General features: G+C 36.9%; 1 protein-coding gene and 1 pseudogene across 1 annotated transcript; both read left to right on the forward strand.

Moving 5' to 3' along the window:
* Window positions 1-990: 990 nt before the first annotated feature.
* Window positions 991-12,690, forward strand: LOC113198228 (killer cell lectin-like receptor subfamily B member 1). The gene is made up of 6 exons (XM_077799078.1): window positions 991-1,075; window positions 7,537-7,635; window positions 8,321-8,395; window positions 9,046-9,200; window positions 9,718-9,833; window positions 12,552-12,690. Exons 1-6 carry the CDS (start codon window positions 991-993, stop codon window positions 12,688-12,690), a joined length of 669 nt encoding a protein of 222 aa, XP_077655204.1.
* Window positions 12,691-14,913: 2,223 nt separating this feature from the next.
* On the forward strand, window positions 14,914-15,965 carry LOC144248999 (ribonucleoside-diphosphate reductase subunit M2 pseudogene; annotated as a pseudogene).
* Window positions 15,966-21,879: the final 5,914 nt, after the last annotated feature.

Here is a 21,879-nt window from a genome sequence, read left to right on the forward strand (position 1 = left end):
TCACACATCTCATTTAATAATGATCCATAATGATATTTAGGGAACAAGTGTGTGCCTCATAACTGACAAAATAAACATTTTCAGCTATGAATGGATCCTTCCTATATTCTGGAGTTCAAGGCCTGAAGACTGCTTTCACTGTCAGGTAATTTTGTGGACCTAGTATAATTCTGTTCTGATCACAGAAAATGACTTTGGGGAAATACTTGAGTTTCCTCTTCCTTTTCATTTGTAATGTAAGAAAGTCCGATTTGCTGGCATTTAAGTTCCTGCTCTAAGGCTCTAGGCCTGAAAATCCCTGATGTAGTTGAAAAATGCCACAGACTCAAGTCCTCCATTTTCTCTAATTCTGAGAGATTTCAAATACTTATCCTCATGTGGAGATTTATTAATCGATGTGTGCCTTTAGAACTAAGTTAAGAGTATTCTGTTGATCTTCTTCTCATTACTTTTTCTGTTGTATTATTAATAATTCTTTCCCAAATTGGTAGCTGCACTTTTTTGTATGTCATAATTTTCTTTGGGGCACATATATTTTAGAAATACTATAGAACTTCACTTCAATTCAAATAGTATTATGGACATTTTTGGTATGAATTTATGTACTTAGTATTAGGCATTATTCATCTTAATTGCTTAGTACTTGGGGAATATCTTTACATTTGAACTTTACATAAGCGCCTCATTTTCTTCACTCTGGGCTTGGCCCCTAAAATAGTGGAACAAGAATAAAGAAGCCTTTCCATAATTTTGTTATAGAACAGACCAATTAATTAAAAAGATAGATAACACATGTGTAAGTAAAGTGGACACCAGAAAATGGATTAGCTCAATAGTTTATGGTGAAAACCCTCAAAGAGAAGTATGGGGGGTGGGACATAATAGAGACAGCAAAGCATTCAGATAGGGCACTTCCTTTTCCTGAACTTGCCTCATAGAACTTCAATCTTGCCTTTCTACACAATTTTGTTCCATATTCCCCAGTCTGCAATGGACAGACAGGTGGTATATGCTGATTTAAGCTTATCCAGGGGCCAAGGCCCTGAAAGGTCTATACCTCTATCTCTTCCCCAAGGTAAGTGGCTTTATGTCTCCTTTTGGCTTTAATATAATCAGAGTTAGATTTTTCTTTTACGTTTATGATTTTAAGTTATTTCTGGAAAGAAAATCAGTTGTTCTATGTTAGTGTTAGGTGTAGTATAGTTTGCTTGTAGATAATGATTTTGGACAAAAAAAAGCGTGTAAATTTCTTTTATCAAGGTATTCAGCATGAAATATGATTCTGTGGCTTATGGATTCTGAGATGAATGACCCTAAAACATAATATTTTACATATATGAGCAAAAGAAAGTTTTAAGAGAGACATTGTAAGCTTGCTGTAATAGCATCTTAGATTATTCTAAATCCCGCTACAAAATAATAATCGTATAGTTAAGTTGCAGTGCAGTTGCATCTACAGCATTTCTGTCAGTATGTAAAGTTCAGACTTAGTAATTAACATCCTCTTCCTTCCAAAGAGAAGAGAGATAGTCATATTCAAGATCAAAGACTTGAATTATAATTCCAACCCATACTTTTCTAACTTGAAAAGTATAACAACTTAAATGGTCACAAGATACTGGAGCATATTAGTAACAACAAGCCCATTTAAATTTTGTGAAAATTGGCACACTTCTTTATGTCAGGGGATTTAGTAATCTTAGTGAAAGAAATAGAAAGGCTAATGAGACATAATATATGATGGCCTGACCTGGGGACACATGAGGAGGCTAGAAACTGAAGCAGAAAATGTGTATAAAATTGCTTTCTGCAGTCTAGTTGAATTTATTGACATCAATAACATTACAATTGATTTCCAAGTTGATATTTATTTCATATTATGGCAGTCATATGAATCATAATTTTAGTAATTCTTGTTATAAGTTTGAAAGTATTAAATTATCAAAACTTTAAGTCATGAAGAAGAAAATCTTACAGTCATCAAACAAGTCGCACTATAATCAACACTTGGAATAAGAGGAAATCAGAAGATTTTGATAACTACAGGGAGAAAATGAGTGAGCCAGGCATTTTTTTCTGATGGGAAAAATCAAGTCTCTGTTTTCCTCTGTTCAGGCATGGGAAAAGTGGATTAGTGGGCTTGTTTAAAGGGGGATCAGAAAATTAACTGAACATAGAGAAATGTTTTGAGGCTTTGTCCAAACATTACCTTTTGTAATCTTGGAAAATTTGTCTACTCCAATTACAATTGTTCTCATACAAAATATCACCCTGAATATAAATCTCAAAAAAAAAAATAGTAGAATAAACCAGAGCAAACGGTGTGACTATAGAATACCGAAGTGATAGTGTGAAGATTGTTCTATTATGGACTCTTTGGCTAAACTGTTCGTGTTGTGGTAAATGTGCAACACAGTGATGAGGTGAACCAAGGCAGTCAAGGAAACCAGAAAGGGAGAGGTGAGCAATGACCTGTTTCACTGTGGTCAAGTGGCCAAAAAGGCTTTATGTATCAGAAAAAAGCGTAAAAGTTATGGAAATTGCCTCTAGAGGTTATTTATTCATTCACAAAGAAGCATCTGCACATGCCAAGAATGCTCTAAACACTAAGGACAGGGAAGAAAACAAGACAGAGAATTTTTTTGCGGCACACCGTTTCTATTACCCTGGAGGTATGCAAACAATAAACAAAAGCCAAAGTCTGTGTAGAAGACTGGATGGTGTTAAGTGCTAGTGAGAAAAAAAGTTTCAAGTGCAAATTAGTATTTAGGTTTTTGAGATGGTATCACAGAAAACACAAAAATTATTAACAACCTGCACTAGAAGATGATATGGAAGTCAAGATCTGAGGAAAGTGAGGGACAAAGCCATGCTCTGGGACAAAAGCCTTCCAAGAAGTTGGATGAGCAAATGCAGAAAACTTGAGATGAGAACACACATGTTCATCAAGTAGGAGGAATATGCAGGCAGCATTTATGAGCAGATGGAGAGAAAATCAGGTAATGCTGACCCAGATTGAAGAGGAATTTTCAAACCATTTTGTATACTCAGGTCTGCTAGATGGAAAGCTATTTACAGGTTTTGAACAATGGATATGATATAATATACTGTTTATACCAAATACAAATTAGCCCTAAGCAGGTACCTTCAGGTAACTAAATTTCACCTGGCCTCTTCCAGTGCTCAGCTGTAACTTCATTAAATTTAATCTCAGCAGAAACTCTTACTACCAGAGAGCAGGAATAAGATACTCCACTTGATTTCATAAATTTTAGCATGAATGAATAACACAATTTAAAAGTCACTTAAGTTGCCCTATTTTTTTTAGACAAAACAAAAAACTACTATTGATTGAATAGTTACAATGTCCCAGACTCTAGATTTAGAATTTTAGAATTATTTTATATAATTTTCTACAAAATCTGTGATGTAGGTATTATCCAATTTTACAAGTGAGAAAATTTGTGGTTTATGAAGATTGAACATATTGTCTCAAATCTCAGGTCTGCTAGATTTGGAAAAAAACTCTGTTCTTAGTCAATTCTAGACTAAGGGATAAGCATTAGTGTAATGACTGTATGAAATTTTCTTCATTTTGCAAACAAACTTGGAGTTCCAAAGAGAGATGAGTAAGGAAGAAAAAAGACAGAAATGTAAAATACTATACATATATAAAATGAGAAGGAAATTCATCCTAGTGCTATTTTAAGCTTATTCACTGGGTTGAGTCACTCTGGGTCACAATAGCTTTTATTAGAAATTCTAGACCAGTACTGACTCTGGGGCCTTGGAGTCTCCTCCAGTTGTCTACTCCAATCCCCACCTCCACTTATTCAACAGGTGCCAAATAGTGCCAGATGATAACTTACATTCCAATTCTTTGAGTCTAATGTAATGTTTCCTTCCATAGCATTCCTTTGTCATATTTTACTCTACAACCCTTCCTCAGCATCCACAGAGGACTGATATGAGAATCCCTGTATATACCAAAATCTATTGATGCTCAAATCACATTTAAAATGTTATAGTATTTGTATACATCTTATGTGTATATTCTTGCATGCTTAAGTTATATCAGATTACTTACAGTAACTAAGATAATTTAAACATTATTTAAATAGTTGCTAAGGTGCATTGTTTAGGGAATAATGACAAGGAAAAAACAGATATATATTTCCAGAATGGGTGCAATGTGTTTTGCCTGTGATTTTTTTTTTAAAGACAGAGTGAGAGAGAGAGGGAGAGAGAGAGAATTTTAATATTTATTTTTTAGTATTTGGCGGACACAACATCTTTGTATTGTTATGCTCGAATTCGGGACCCCCAAAAGACCACCTGAGGCCCAAGATCGATGTAAGCAGCAAAGAGGTGTTTATTGCGAGCTAGCTTGGTCCTCCGAACACACACAGCAACAGGTGACACTAAGAGGCCCCAAGCTCAGAGTTTGCAGCAGTTTTATACATTCTTTGAGAAGGCAGGGACCCCCACATACGTCATAGCATCTCCTAGCAAATCATCACACACCGCAGGAAAATCAAATAAAAACTCTAAAACATGATTAGCGCATTCACTGGCGGGAACAAGTTGGTTAGGGGTGATTGGTCACTACAAGAGGGGGATTCATTTGAACTGATTGGTTTAAATCGTGAGGATGTAGCAAGGGGAGTACGTGCCAAACTGCAGGGCTTCTAGTTTAGATACTGATGACCACACCTAGGTGGGGGACATCTGGAATTTCAGATACGTGGTTATCTTGGCCTATCTTAGGTGATCACCATCTGAGGCATTTCCGAACTGTTTCCACAGAGCTTTTCTGTAGTATTTTCCTGACTTTAGGACTACAGTAGGTCAGAGGTTAAGTTTCAGAGCAAAATGAGGTCCCAAGCAGAATGAGATTGCTTAGGTTTTTCAGTATGTGGTGCTGAGGATGGAACCCGGGCCACACACATGCCAGGAGAGTGCGCTACCGCTTGAGCCACATCCCCAGCCCATTGCCTGTGAATATTTTTGATCTGTAGTTTGCCGCAGTCCGGCTGCAGCAAAATAACCGGGGGTGGGGGGGGTGGGGGTGGGGGGTGGTGGGGGGGGTGGTGACGAATAACTTGTGTACGTTGATACAGCAGGAATGGGAGCCCTTTATTGTAGGACAACAGAGCTATTTATACATTTTGCACAGCTTATCTTAATTAGCATAAACCAGATACATCAGTCAACCAATAAGGAATCTCCATACTTAATGGCTCGCTTTTGTTACTTCTCAAACCACTCCCTCTGACATTTTGCCAGGCACCATCCAGACTTGTTTACGAACTCTAACATTTCTCTGGCAAAATACCAGGTGTTATTTTTGACTTATTTACAGACCTTAACAGTAGTTATTTGAATGTGCAGATATGAAACCCAAGGATAAGGGGGATGATTGTACTAAATTCTGTTTCTTTGAGAACATTTTTTAAAAAAAACTAACTCATGTGTGTGAATGTCATAACTTTAATAGGAGAAATCATTAGTGTTTGTGTGCAATCTGAGTTATACAACTCAATTTCCCCCAGTGGCAGTATTAAAAAAAAAAAAGTAGAACTTGCCATATAGGGCTTTTTGGAATATGTAATGTAATGAGAACAAAAGACAGTATTATACATATTGGATGTTGAAATTTTTTAACATTTAACTCAAAGCAGGTAATCATCTACACTAAGAAATATTAGAAAAATAGAAAATGTATATGTTGACAGCTAAAGATAAATTAGAAACTTTACTTCTAGTGATCTTGGTCCCAATAATAATTTTAAAAAGCAATATATAAAGGAACTTATGAAATACATTATAAATCAAAATGAGGAGATCTTACAATTAAATCACATAAAGGAGGTATTTAAGTCTAAGTTTGAACAGGATAGCTTAGACAGAAACTATCAGAATCATTTCCTGCTAACTTGATTTAACTTGGAAAGCTGTATCCCAGTGTTTCTCTATATTTGTATTTTTTAAATAAGCCCCTCTTTATTGTTTTTCCCTATGAAATCTCTGTTTTCAACATTGTCTTGAAGCAAAATAAATTGACATTAGATTAATTTATAATCACATTTCATAAATTAATTAACATAATCTCAATGTCTGATAAACATGAGCTATTATATAGTTATTGATATGATTACTTAGAAAAACAAAGATGTCAGTGTTTTGTTTAGACCATGCAATGCTTTAGGCATAAGTACATGTTACATTTAACAACTTCAGTCTCTCCTTATCTGTAAATTTGCTTTCTGCAATTTCAGTTTCCTATGGTCAACATTGGTCTAAAAATGTTAAATAGAAAATTCCAGACATAAACAATTCATGTTTTAAACTGCATGTTGTTCTCAGTAGCAGGATGAAATCTTACACCATCCTTCCCCTGGAAATGGATCACACCTTTGTGACCCACCTGTTAGTCACAGTTCTGGTGTTCAAATTACCCTTATCTGAATTGTGGCCCCGAGATGCAAAAGTAGTGGTGTGAACAATTCAGTTGTACTAAAGACAAGCCATAAAGAGCTTCTTATAAATGGTATTGTGAAAGTCCTCTAATTAAGGCAAGAACAAATATCTTATTCTGAGGTTGCTGATCTGTAAAATAACAAATCTTCTACCCATGAAATTGTGAAGAAGGAAAGAGAAATTCAGCTCGTTTTGCTTTCTCATTTTAAACAGCAAAAGTTACAGCCATAATGTGTGGTGAGTGCTTGGTTAACATGGAAAAGTGCGTGTGTGTAAAAGACAGTGAATAGAGATCTTGTTACTGTTCATAGTTTCAGACATCCTTGAAGGGGCTTAAAATATTCCCTCAGATAAGGGGGAACTACTGGAGTTGAAATACTGAAAATAATGTCCTCACTAACAAAATATTCTTCCTTGAATGCCATACGTTTGGAAAGATTTGGAGATGACTATTCTAGGACAGTAAAGCAGAATGGAATTATTGTATATCATCAGTACCTAACATAGTACTTGGCACTAAATGGAGCCTCAGAAACTATATTTTGAGGGCTACAGTTGTGACTTAGCAGTAGAGTGCTCGAGTGGCATGTGCAAGGCCCTGGGTTCAATCCTCATCACCATATAAAAAAATAAATAAATAAACTACAGGTATTGTGTTCAACTACAACTAAAAAGTAAATGTTCTCCTTAGGATGCTTTAACTTTCTGGCTACAATAGCATATGCAATTTATTTTTTGTATAGCGCTTGGAAATTTTCAAAATGTCTTCACATCTATCATATTTGATTCTCATACTAATCCTTTATATAGAAAATATGTGCAAGTATTCCTGTTTTATCAATGAGCAAACTCTCAGTTGGATCTAAGAATCTATCCTGTGTAATGCTACTTTGAAGATGGTTGATAACGGTTCTTTCCTGCCCCAAATACTCAACTTGTATCTCATGGTTTATATGTTGGATTATTCAAAGCACCACTTTTGATTTTTGTGCCAGATGTCCTCAACCTAATTTGCCAAGTTTTTTTGTTTGCTTGTTTGTTTGTTTTAATTTCCAGATGTCTCTCAGGGTGCACCTTGGCACCAACTGGCTTGGAAACTTGGCTGTGCTGGAATAATTCTTCTTCTCTTGAGTGTGATTGGGTTGAGTGTTCTAGGTAAGTGAAGCAAGGTACTTGCTTCAGAATATCTACTCTATCTCCATCATAAATATAGGTGTATCTTATCATTATTTGGCTATTGTAAATTTATTGAAAGATGAACAAAATGGAAATTTACAAGACAACACTTTGCCCATTTAGCCCATGTCCACATTGGAAACTTCACATTTATTTCCTATTTCTCTTTCTAATTATTCTGAGCATGATTATGTATATTACCCCATAATTGTGCTCCAATAACAGTTGTGACCCAAAGATTGTGATAACAAAGAAAATTAAAAATTCTGATTATGTACCTTTTATTAAGTACCTACTTAATTCCAGATGGCAGTAGACAAGCCCTCCCTTGGAAATAGCACAATTACACTCATTCTGAAGATGAGAGAGTTCAGGCGACAGTATAAGCAATTTAACAGTTTTAAGTAATTCCCTTAAGCAGAATTATCTAGTAGATAATATGGAACCTAATATCAGCAGGAGTTCACTTGTTCTCTGTTTTTATCTTGTTTATTTATGTATGCTGTCTCCAAAGTAGAACCCTTGGTTACCACAATATAATTGGTTTCATCTGTTCACATTAGTTTGTTGAAATAACCTAGTTTCCTTAAAGTGATGACATATCCATTCCACCACACATTTGGGTATCTAACCCTCTTAATGTATTTTCCCCTTTATTTACTAGTGATATCCTTAATACAAAAATCACCAATGGAAAAGAGCAGTGTGGATATTCAAGAGAAGAGGAATTATACAACAGGTAATATTGTGCCTTGAATTTCCTAAGAATAACAGCTAATAATCAAGAGTAAAACTAAAACAGATGCATGGACAAAGAGAGCACCAATCGATAACAGTGAGGAGTGTGTGTGGATGGGGAAGAGATAAGGAAAGGAGGGCATTCCAGAAACCATAAAAAGAACAGGCAAAGGGCTGGGGATGTGGCTCAAGTGGTAGCGCCCTCGCCTGACATGCACAGGGCTCTGGATTCGATCCTCAGCATCACATAAAATAAAATAAAGAAGTTGTGTTGACGGAAAAAATTAAAAATAAATATTAAAAAACTCTCTCTCTCTCTCTCTCTCTCTCTCTCTCTCTCTCTTAAAAAAAGAACAGGCAAAATCTCCCCCACCAGATTCTTCCCTGCTCTTGGACCCCTTCTCTTTGGAGAAGTCTATCTCTGTATCTCTGTGGCTTTTGTAATAAACCTACTTCTTGTTTGCTACCTCTGTGTCCTGTTCTTCAATTCTTTGCTGAACAGAAACAACAAACCCAGCACCCTTAGATGGTAATAGTCATAATCAAAGACTTCTGAGTATTTATAACAATGCGTGTATGTGCTGTTTGGGGTGCAACAGGGACAGATTAGTAATACAATACTTACTTATTTCTTCTTTGTTTTTACTATAGAGACACCACGTCAGTTACAGTGCCCTAAACATGGGCTTCAGCTCCGAGATAAATGCTTCACTATTTCTAGTTCTTCCAAAACTTGGAATAACAGTCTAGCTGACTGCTCCCAAAGAGAATCCAGTTTGCTGCTCATCCAAGATCAGGAAGAATTGGTAAATTGTTAATTAAAATTCTTTATATAACTTAACACATTTTAAAGACTGCTTCAATACAGCTGGACTTCAGCCAAAGTTTCTGTGTAGGGGCTGGGGATGTGGCTCAAGTGGTAGCGCGCTCACCTGGCATGTGTGCGGCCCGGTTTCGATCCTCAGCACCACATACAAACAAAGATTTTGTGTCCGCCGAGAACTAAAAAATAAATATTTAAAAAAAAAAAAAAGTTTCTGTGTAATGCAAGTGGAAACTTTGACTTCAAGAAGCTCATTATTTGGGAGACTGAACAGTCATATAACAATTTAATATAATATAATAAATTAAAAATAAATAGAAATATATGTAGAGAGAAATATCACAAAGAAGGAAGAAATAACTCATTGGAGAGTTGGGGAATTAGGAAAGACTTCAGAGAGGAGGTGATCCTTGAACTAGATTTTAGGGGATAAAAAGAATACAAATCATGGTTAGATAAGCAGGTTCAATAGTAAGTCACGTATTTTGTTTCAATTATAGAGATTCATACAGAACATGATAAAGTATGAAGGAAATCTGTATTGGATTGGACTAAATTTTACATTATCAGAGAAGAAGTGGAAGTGGATAAATGGCTCTTTATTAAATCATGACATGTGAGTATTAGGTGAGCTCATTTGAATATGTAGTTCACATTAGGTTCACATTGCAAAGTAGTAACATTAATGAATATTGAAGACTGAATTTTATAGTTTTAATTTGGCTTAGACATTCTCCATAGGTTCAAAATAGGCTGGGAAGATGAATAACTCCAAAGTTGCTTGGAAAATACTATGTATGAAAAGACCCAGCCCTTTATAAGAACATATGTTTGCATCTGCAATGGAGTGTTAAAAGACAAGGACTAACACTTTGGGAAGGATACATAAATTTCTTTTTAAAAGGTATCCATGGAGACTATTGTCACATAGAATTTACAAAGCAGTATTTTTTAAATTGTAATGGAAAAGCATCATAGTGGATCATGATCCAATTCAGTAGGTCCCAACCAACATAGAAAAAATAAAAGACTATAAAGGAAAAAATAATAAATATCAGAGTATGGAACTTAGATGCAGGACAGGTACTACCTGCATTGAGGCAAACATTATTATATTATATTATATTATATTATATTATATTATATTATATTATATTATATTATAGTATAGTATAGTATAGTATAGTATAGTATATAGTATATAGTATATTTAGACAGTTATTTTGGGGAATGTGATAATATATGCATAAAGCACAAAGAAGCCAATTGTTATTTTCTCTTAAGTATCTCATTTTTTAATTGAATAACATTGTCAAGAGAGAATTCAGTGTTAAATACATGTTTTTAACAGAATTCATGGATAGTTGTATAGCAAAGAGCAGAGTATTCTTTTCTTTCACAAGCAAAAGCACGTAGGGATCCAAACAAATTTTTGTAAGGAACATCCAATGAGTTTTTCTCAAGAGATGATATTGAGTGTTAGTTTAGTGGATCTTGAACAATTTAATTAAATTTGCATACTTTCAGACTTAAAAGGTATTTTTTAGTCATTCAGGTTTATGTAAAATACAGTGCTAATATATTAAGTATGGACAATATTAAACATTAAAAAGAATGTTGGATTAATTTGCAAATTTTGACATTATAGAGCCCATCTTATAAAACATTTTTTGAATATTAGATTTTAAAATGAAGACTATTCAAAAATAATTTAACCCTTTTGAAAAAGAAAAAATATATATATGTTTAATCAAATCTATGCTGATTTTTCATAATGTTTTATGAGGATTTTTTTCTATACTTTATTTATATTGAAATTAAGTTTGAGTTGGATATGCTGGCACACACCTGTAATCCATGTTACATGGGAAGCTGAGAAAGTTCAAGGCCAGCCTCAGCAACATACAAGACCCTGTCTCAAAATAAATTAAAAGTTCTGGGAATGTAGTTTAGTAGTTAAAGTCCCTTTAAAAAGATATTAAATTCGACTTCATTATTTATCTTTTTATACATAATAAGGATTGATTTAGATTCATTAAATATAGTTAGTGTGTGTGTGTGTGTGTGTGTGTTTTAAATGGGCTATGATGTAAAAGGCTTATTTCATTGTAGCCTTAGTAAAAATAAGATTTGAAAACATATAAGTGTTTGTGAAGAAATATATGCAGTGGATGGATTAAATTCATTTGAGCCTCCTACTTTAGCCTGAGGATAAAATTGGAGGCTTTGAGATGTAGTCATCAGGTCCACCTTAGAAGCCATCATGGTACACTAAAAGGGAATTCAGTTAAATTCTGAATTGATTTCAACTTTCTAGAACCTTGTTTTCAAATAAAGGGAAAGAAGGGAGAGGATAATATATTTCTATAGAATCATTTGGGAATTAAAGAAGGTAATGTCTGAGAATTCATCAGACATCTGGTTAGGGAAGGACCAGCAAGCCATTGAGGGCCTTTGGAAAGAGAGTCACTGACTTGGCCAGATTGGCCTTAAAGAAATTACCCCCCAAATTGAAGAAATACTTCAAAGGATGTGAGACATAAAATCTAGGGCATGTTTCCAACAGTCCAGTTAACGAAAGTCCACGGTTTGACCAGAAGGCTGGCACTGGAATAAATCAGATTAGCTGCTCAGGCCCAATGGGAACATGAAGAAGAGGAACAAAGGAGAAAAACAAAAGCCATGATGGAGCCCTGACCACTGCCTCTACCACCTTCTGTTTGAGACAAACATAAGTGAGCCTTAAATTCACCTCTCCCTTGCAGCCAACCCCATATTAGCCCTTCCCATTGTTCAAATTTTATTCCTATCCCCACCTACAATAAACCACAATATCCATTGTTGTTGGAACTAAAGTAGGTTGAAGCAGATACCCACCAACCTCTGCTTGGAATGAGAATGAAAGGAACCCTGACTACATGCACATGAACTGCATCTCCATTCCCCTGCATCCACTTCTACAGACCTTACATAGGCTTTCTTCATCAGGTCTCAGTTACCAAAACAGACTTTTGTTTTAGCATTGTCATACATTTATGTTTCCTCTCAGTGCCTCACCCAAACATGTTGTTAGAACCCATTTATTTAAGAAAACTAAGGATCAGTGAAGTCAATAGACTTCATAGAATTTACTATAGAATTGGGAGGTTTAATTCCCAGTTTCCAAAGGTTCTATATATATGTCTGTGTTTGTTCTCAAGTTTCTTCTTAGAAGGTTTCTTTCCAAGTGAAGATGAAGTTGCAGAGATTTATGTTAACCTTATCTTAAAATTTTATATTATTATGTTTTAGAAAATCCCAAACATTAAGAGAGGTTTTTCTTTTTTCTCCTCAGATTAAAAATTGTTGGTGAAAATAAAGAAAACAGCTGTGCTGCTATCTCAAACATGAAAGTATTTTCTGAGAGCTGTAATTCAGAAAACAAATGGATCTGTGAAAAGAAACTAAAACCCATCAGAAATAAAGTATCTTGATTATGAAGCCCATCTCAATTTCTCTACTTTCCATTACAGATCTCTGTGACTTTAATTCTGTGTATTGTACAAACTGTAGATTTAGAGGCATAAAGAGAACAACTGCAGAGAATTCTAAAACTATAAGGAATCTTACAGAATGTCCAATCCATACATTCTGTAAGTGAAGAAAAAAAGACACAGACATATCATTTTAAGAGACAGTGATATGCTATGGAAAGCAGCCCAGGACAGCTGAAAGGAAGTGAATTTTAATCCTGAAGAGAAAGTGTGGCCTTTGCTAATCCCCTTAAGCCTCAGCTCTGATGAGGTGTAGTAAATGATTCCTAAAGTCCGGTGCAACTCTCATAGTCTGTCTTATTCTGTACTATATCACACAACTGAGTTGTGGAAGAACATGATGAAAATCCTTTCTCTTAACTCTGACACCAGATCCATAAATAAAGGGGTCTGGGAAGGGGTCCACTATAGTCTGGATGTCCCCTTCAAAACTCTTGCTGAAATTTAATTGTCATTGCAACAGTATTCAAAGGTAAGCCCCTTAAGATATTAACCCATGCAGGCTCCACCATCACAAATTAGCTTAATACTTTTACCATGGGAGTGGTTGTTGGGAAACTGAACTCTCTCCACGTGGTGCCCTCTGCCATGTCATGATGCAGCAAGAAGCCCTCACCAAGTGCTGGCACCTTGGTATTGGAATTCTCAGCCTGCAGAACTGTGAGAAATAACTTCTTTTCCTCTTCGTGTTCTGTTATAGCAACAGAAAATGGACTAATACAGGTTTTTGTCTCTTCTCATCCATCCACAGGCCTTCCTATTTTAATTTTCTAAACACTTCCTTTCTTCCACATCTCCTTCTTTCTATGGCTCACAAACTATACCCAAAATGTAATCATATCTTTCATTATTCTAATAAAAAAATGACATGTTTTCTTCAGCTCTTCAGTTGGGTGAATTAAAGTAAAACCACAAAGAAGTGTTTATTTTTTTAGATCCCTTGAATGTTCACTTTTCTAAAAATATGCACATTTTCCTATGGAGACAAGTAATGATATTGAATTTACTATAAATTAATAAAATTTCTGTAAAAGTAGACATATACTTACCCTGAACATTCAATGCCAAATTGATTTATATAAATTCAAGTAGTATAATGACCAAAATATCTTGATTTTATTTCCCAAGATTGAAAATTTATAATACTTATTAATATGTTTTGACATGTCATAAGTATATTAAAATCTAAGTATATTTTATCTTATGAAAATTACACAGGAAACAAATTATTTAGGAAAACATCTTAAGTGAAAACATCATTATAAAACAAAACAGCACATAATAATAGTGATATTTTAAAGTTTATGACACCTCTGGAATAAGATCTGTAAGAACACTAATAGAATAGAAATCTGAAGAAATGTTTCCATAACTGACAATGTGCAATCACACCTCTTGGAAAGGTGATCATAATAACATTGTAAAATGATTCAGGATAAGACTCTGTAAGTCCATTCATTTAGTCCAGAATTTATTCCACACATTGACCTTTTTAATCCCCTTCTTAGGACTAAAGGCAAATGGATCTAAGGCGTATATCTATAAGAAAGTTTTCCAGTGAAGCTAACCTAAGAAGTTAAGTAATCTATCACTGTCATTTCTGTTTCAGTGTTAAATAATTAACTAAATTAATATTGGATACTATACTGCTGTGATCCCCTCAAACAATAAAGGAAGTAAAACTCAAACTATAAATGAAGTAAAATCTACATGACTTTCATGTCCAACCATCTCTAAGTAGGTTTAAAAACCATTAGGGGAAAATATTTGGCTGCAGTATTTGAGTAAATGTTCATTGAAATGAATTGGAACTCTAAGTCTCAAGGATAAGAGATACTTAGTATGGCACTCAAGGGAACACTATACAGTGTTGGTGGGAATGAAAACTGATATAGCCTTCATAAGAAATAGTATGGAGTTTCTTCAAAAAAAAATTAAAAATTGAACAACCAAATGATCCAGCAGTTCCACTCGTGGATATAAAAGAAAAACCTGAGATGCACTTTACATAATCATAAAGGTTGGTAGATTGAAGGTGGAGGAGATAAGGGAAGGCTCAGGTTCCTGCTTAGCCACTTTGGTCACTGCTGTCTCCATGTCTGCCACCACCACCACCATGCTCTGGGTCTGCGCCCCACTCGCCACCACCGCAGAGCAGCAGCAATGGCCGACAAGGAGAACTCGTCCCAGGCCCTCAGTGCAACCCGAATCCTGGCCAGCAAGACCGCCAGGAGGATCTTCCAGGATCCCATGGAGCCCAAACTAAAGTACTGCCCCCAGCGTGGAGGATGAATCACTACTGGGAGAGAACCCCCACCGCTTGGTCATCTTGCCTATGGAACACCATGGTATCTGGCAGATGTGTAAGACAGCTGTGGCTTCCTTTTGGACAGCGGAGGAGGTGGCTCTTCCAGGGACATTCAGCACTGGGAAGTCCTGAAGCCTGAGGAATGATATTTTATATCCCACATTCTGGCTTTCTCTGCGGCAAGTGATGGCATAGTAAATGAGAATTTGGTGGAGCCATTTAGCCAAGAAGTTCAAATGACAGAAGCCCGCGGTTTCTATGGCTTCCAAATTGCCATGGAAAACATACATTCTGAAATGTATAGTCTCCTTATTGACACTTACATTAAAGACTCCAAAGAAAGGGAATTTCTCTTCAATGCCACTGAAATAATGCCTTGTGTGAAGAAGAAAGCCATGGGCCTTGCGTTTGATTGGGGACAAAGAGGCTACCTATGGAGAACGTGTTGTAGCCTTTGCTGCTGTGGAGGGAATCTTCTTTTCTGGCTCAAGAAACGAGGACTGATGCTTGGCCTCACATTATTAGCAGAGATGAGTGTTTACACTGTGACTTTGCCTGCCTGATGCTCAAATACCTGCTGCACAAACCATCAGAGCAGAGAGTAAAAGAAACAATTATCAATGCCTTCAGGATAGAACAGGAGTTCCTCACAGAAGCCTTGCCTGAGAAGCTAATTGGGATGAACTGCACTTTGATGAAGCAGTACATTGAATTTTTGGCAGATAGGCTTATGCTGGAGCTGGGCTTTAACAAGGTTTTCAAAGTAGAAAATCCATTTGACTTTATGGAGAATATTTCACTAGAAGGGAAGACTAACTTCTTTGAGAAGGGAGTAGGCGAGTATCAGAGAATGGGAGTGATGTCGAATCCAACAGATAATTCTTTTACCTTGGATGCTGACTTTTAAATGAACAGAGGATGTGCTTTTATTTGGCTGATTTCCCCCCCTCCCTTATCACCTACCCCCCATCCCCCCAAACCAGCTAAAATGAATCCACCAGCTACACCATTGTCCACACGTTGATTAATGGCATCTAAAAAACTGGGCAGCTACCTCAGAATCCTTGTTGGCTTTTGCAAACAGCTGTCCAGCTCCATAGCACTAATGATGACGATCCCGGCTTCCAAGTGAGGGAGCCTCAAGCAAGCCTGCCCCAGCAGGATTGAACACCAGTTACAACCACCAGACAGTTAAGGTGTCAGTCTCACTGCTACAAAGAAGACTTTAAAGCTTACTTAACTAGTTTGTAAATAAAACTGGCACTTTACACACAAATGATCATTGTATTGTCTGGGGAAAAGCCTGATTAGTTTGGTTTCTACAACAAATGCAAAGTGTTGTATTTACCACTAATGGCCAATTCAAAATTCACTAAACAACTAAAGTTAAACTTCTATTGACTAATATGTAATTTAGATTTTGTTTTCTTTAATGAACTGAAGTATTTAATAGATTTTTAAGTCAGTCCTGTGCATATGCAGACTTTAGCCAGCTGGTGCCAGTAGAAGACAATTTGTGTATTTTATTCTGGACCCCAGATAGGGTGTCAGCATGTCTTTCAGGGCAAGGAGCTTCTAACTTAAGTCACTGGGAATTGAGATGTGATTTGGGTGACTACTAGTGACCCAGTGACATGTGAGGAACAGTATCATTGTTTCTCAGATTGTACTTTCCTCAATTTCTACTTGGTATGAAAAGACTTAAAGGGCCTTTGGATTTAAGATGCTATTATGACTTTTCAGGTCATCCTTAGACAAAGTGACCTGTCTCAGCTTTTCTATTAATAGTGGTAAAACCAGAACTGAAATGGGCTCTCCTAGATGTTATGTTTATTTCTAACTTTGTAAATAGGTACTGTTGAGACTTGATCATTTTTACCTGACTCTTTAATTTGAATATATGTTTTACTCTATGTCTATTTAGGTTTTATTTGTTGTGGAGGAAAAATCACCCAGTATTATCTTGAAGACATTGTTCTAACTATTCTAACATTTGCCTAAATATGAGCATCACCTGGTGAATTCTTTAACCAGTAGGAAATCAGTGCTGGAAGGTTCTATTAAAACATGTTCCATTCAAATGTTAATTTCAGGTAGAAGTATAGTTAACAGCCAGTTTATATAAATCTACCTTTGGAATAAAAAAACCCAAGGTGTTACACAGAAGATGGTGCATGACTTGTATTGATCTTTGGCCCTGTTTGTTAACTGATTGGGTTGTATATTAGCTGACTATTTGTCAGTTTCCTTTTATTGTATAGTCTTTGAATTCCTATGAGACTCTTGTATCTTAAATTATTGTTGCTTAAAGTTAATAAATTTTGTATATATTTTCCTGAGAGAGAGAGAGAGAGAGAGAGAGAGAGAGAGAGAGAGAGAGAGAGAGAAAGTTAATCAATGAACATCTATGGGCCAAAGCCAAAGAATAGACTTTCACTTTCCTAAATATGTTAAAACCTTGACTAATGACCCCTAGTGGCCAAACCCTGAAGCTACCTCCTCTCCTTCCTACACACTTTCCACACTAAATCTATTTAATCCAGAAGCAACAATTACTTCTATTTGTGGACTTCCATCTGATATCAAAAATTTCATCTACTTTTTGTTATCCCTTTATTTTAGTCAGCTTTTCCACCGCTATGACCAAAAGACCTGACAAGAACAATTTCAGAGGAGGAAAGTTTTATTTGGCACTCATGGTCTCAGAGGTCTCGGTTCCTAGATGGCCACCTCCATTGCTCTGGGTCTGAGGAGAGGCAGAACTGTGGAGGAGGAAAGCTGCTCAAGACAGGGCAACCAGGAAGGAGAGAAAGAGCACTCTACTCACCAGGGACAAAATATAAACCCTGAAGGCAGTCCCCAGTGACCTACCTCCTCCCACCACATCCTATCTGCCTGCAGTTATGGCTCAGTTAATCCATATCTGTGGATTATTACACTGACTAGATTAAAAACTCTCTTAACCCAATCATTTCACCTCTGAATGTTCTGGCATTATTGCACACATGAGGCCACATATAAGAACCATAACATTCTACCCCTGTTCCCCAAAACCTCATGCCCATCTCACAATTCAAAATACATGGTGCTGCATGCCTATAATCCCAGTGGCTTGAGAGGCTGAGGCAGGAGTACTGTGAGTTCAAAGCCAACCTCAGCAATGGCAAGGCCTGTCTCTAAATAAAATACAAAAACAGGGCTGGGAATGTGGCTCAGTGGTTGAGTGCCCCAGAGTTTAATCCCTGGTACCCCCATCCCTGGCAAAATGCATTTAATCTATTTCCAAGTGTTCTCATAATCTTAAGAGTTCCACCATTACTCAAACATCCAAACCCAAAGTCTCTTGAGCCTCAAGGTAAACTCCTACCATGAGCCTCTGGAAAACACCAAAAGCAAATCACATATATCCAATATATAAGGGCACACACTAGATATTTTCATTATGTAACAAAGAAATAAGAATATAGAAAGAAGGAATGGAACCAAAGAAAGACTGAAACCCAGCAGGGCAAACAAGTCCTGGAGTTCCTCCTCCAGCATCTGGGGCACAGAGCATGGTGATCCTTGCCCCTGAGGCCTTGCTGGTTGCAGGCCACATGACCTCTCTCTAGGCTTGTTTCTGCTCAATTCCTACAGCTTTCTTCCAAAGATACCCCATGTAATGGCATCTCTTAATCCAGGGCTCTCCAGTGCAGTTTTGGCTTTCTTGCTATATCCTCAGGCACTACCGTTTCCGGGGCAGTCCTGTAGGGACTTCTAACCTGTTGCAACTTGTTTATTTCCCTGACCTTGTTTTGAAATCTTAGTGGACGCCTCCAAGACCCTGTAACTCTAGCATCGTGCCTTCCTGAAGAACCAGCACTGAAGGATATGGAAAATGATAACCCAAGACAATGTGACCTGGGAGAAGGGAGGAAGGAAGAAGGCAAAAACATTGATTCTTTTCCAATTATTCCTTTCCCAGTGACAATCTCTGAGAAGGACGCACACATCAATCCTAAAATGGCAGTCCCAGGTTAAACATTGATTCTTTACAATATAATGACCCCTGGAGCAAAAAGATAAGCACTGAGACCCTCCATCCTTTTCCAGTAAAAACAAGTTTCAAACTTTTTCCTGAACACCCAAACTGACACATTCTGACAATGTCTCCAATGATTAACTCACCTTTCAGTGTAACCTATAAAACCCAGACCTCTCCTATAACCAGAGGCCATTTTCTACCCAGAAAGTGAGCCCTTCTGATGCCTGACAGCCAAGTAAAAGGCATTGCTGTTCTGTGAGGGCTGCTCCCTGGCCTTCATTTGTGCTTACAAGCACCATGAGGTTGATGCCAAGATCTGCCATCACCTCAAGCAGGAGTCAGTAGCTAAGCCTCCTGGGACCATGGCTACAGGAACCTCTCAGTGTCTGAGCAACTGAAACAGCTTCCTGAGTTCCCCTGTGTAACAGGGTGGCCCACTGGTCTCTTTTCAAAAAAATTTTTACCTTTACTCCCTTGAGCCTGAAATGGGTCTGGTCATACCAATTTCTCTGCTGCTCTTAAGCCAACTTTCTCTGGATAAAGTCTTCAGCATTTCTAAAGGACTAAGGAACATAGGAAAGATCTTCCCTCTCCATGTCCCAGCCATGACCTTTGCCCACCCTTGATGGAACCTGTAAAGCAGGCAGCCTTCTGGGTGGGTTTGGCTCACTCTTGAGCACTCTGAGTTGTTCACTTCTCTCAAGGCTATCACTCCCTTCCTTCCAGGAGCTGGCCAGGCTGTGGGGATAAGTGTCCTTGAGCAGATCACTAGGTCCTGCAGGTTGTTAGAACTGAGCTTTCTTTGTTCTACCTTGTATTTAAGGAGGAATAGACTTTGGAGCTTCACCCATGGAAAAGCCACTCTGCCCAGGACTTCCAGTCAGGACCTGAAGAGCTGCCCAGGACTCCTCAGCTGTGTGACTTCAGGGGTGGCTGTTTCCCCTGAAATGATGGTGTATTTTCTTTTCTTCCTCTCTTGCCTACCACTTTTTCTTTTTTTGCTCTTGCTTTCATATTGTTCCTAAAATAAATGTTATCTTGTTTAAAGAGTGTCTTCATTGTCTGTCGGGTCTGACCTACAAAATTCAGCAGCTGCACACATACCTATTGCTTTAATGTCACAATTTCTTTACTGAATGTAACATCTTTAACAACCATAACTTCTTCAACCACAGTTTTACTCACACCTTTCTGGTCAAATGGGAAGTTTTTCAAATCTTGCTGCTCTTCTTTCTGCTTCTGATATCACAGTAAACTTGGCTAAAAGCTGCCAGCCATATCCATATCACCCCCTGAAGGCTGTGACACCTTGAAATTTCCTCTGCCAAATAAGTGAGTCCATCACCTTTCAATTCAGACTCAGAGAAAATATCAGGAAACAGACACAATGTAGATAATGTCTTTGACAAAATACAATATAAATTGCCTCTTTTCCAATTTCCAATAGAGTCTTCCTCCTCTGAAACCTCACAAGCCCAGCCTTTGTTGTCCGTGATATGTCCAGTAGGTATTTTGGTCTTTTGAGTTCCCACCAGAATCATTGAAATTCCACTTAACAACAATCTAAAGCTTTGCCAACTTACACTTCTAAACTATTCAAAATCCCCCCTCTCCTGCACATGTAGCACACCAGCTCCAAAGATTTTTGAAACACATGTTCAGGTTAGTCATGGCAACAACTTTGCTTCCTGGTACCAATTTCTGTTTTACTCAGCTTTTTTATGTGTGTGTGAGATGAGGGAGGCGGAACCACTCCATTTTTCTTACAAAGGAAAAGAGACCCTTTCCACTTAAAGACATGGTCCAGGGACACTGAATCCTCATCATTCTCCAAACACATCCTCACATTTTCTTATTTTACAGTTTAATGCATAAACCTAAGACTCTCTATCATCCAGTCCCTTCATTCTTTCCCCGACTCAGGGATGGCTGAGCTGCCTTCCCCATATCAGCCCAGCCACAGGTGCTAGTGATTGGAGAAGGCTCAAATTAAATGTTAAGTTTAAAATGATTTTTTTCTCTTAATATCTTTTAAAAATATGCAATCTATTTTTTTCTTCTCCTTTTCTGGAATATGATTTGATTTTTTTGTAGTAAACTCCATTCTGTTACCTTATAACCTCACCTATTTTTTTAATTTAATTTTTGTTTTGTTTTGGTTTTGTGACTGGTTTTTTTCCCCTTTCAAACAAGCTAAACAAACAAACAAAAAAAAACAAAAGTGATATTAGTCAGAACATGTTTACCCATTTTGTCCCTTTTCAATATCTACTTTCTCTACAACAAATGAAACTGGATTATTCATTAATTTTAAGTTGTTTATTTTTATTAACTTATTTTTTTATTGTTGCTGCTGCCAATCTTTTTATGAGGGCCTCTCCAGGGAAATGTAAATTCTGTGAGAATAAGGTCCTTCTTTGTATTGTTATCAATAAATGGTTACCATACAGAATAGATGCTCAATTTTTTTTTATTATTTACAAATGAATAGTTATATAATTAGTTTCATCTATCTACTGAATGGTCAGCGTTTTTTGCTTGAGATCTCTGTACAGTTATCATGTGGTGGTGACTGGGTCCCAAGGCTTTCCTCACACATGTGACTTGCTTAGATCCTCAACACTGTGGCAAGAGTGGTTTTCCCAAAAGGACTATTTTTCAAACAGTAAAGCAGAAACACAGAATGATTTGTCAACATATTGGAGGTAGTCCACTAGTGGAAATAGAACTGAAGTTTGCACTCAGTTTCACTCTTTCTCAACATGCTCAGGGCGCTTTCAAAATAAAAATTTGTAAA

This window comes from Urocitellus parryii, chromosome 5, assembly GCF_045843805.1.
Source record: "Urocitellus parryii isolate mUroPar1 chromosome 5, mUroPar1.hap1, whole genome shotgun sequence".
Taxonomy (NCBI): domain Eukaryota; kingdom Metazoa; phylum Chordata; class Mammalia; order Rodentia; family Sciuridae; genus Urocitellus; species Urocitellus parryii.

Coding starts and splice junctions, on each gene's coding strand:
- LOC113198228 (XM_077799078.1), top strand. CDS start 991: ATGGACAGACAGGTGGTATATGCTGATTTAAGCTTATCCAGGGGCCAA. Junction 1,076..7,536: donor ACCTCTATCTCTTCCCCAAG/GTAAGTGGCTTT, acceptor TTTAATTTCCAG/ATGTCTCTCAGGGTGCACCT. Junction 9,201..9,717: donor TCCAAGATCAGGAAGAATTG/GTAAATTGTTAA, acceptor TTTCAATTATAG/AGATTCATACAGAACATGAT.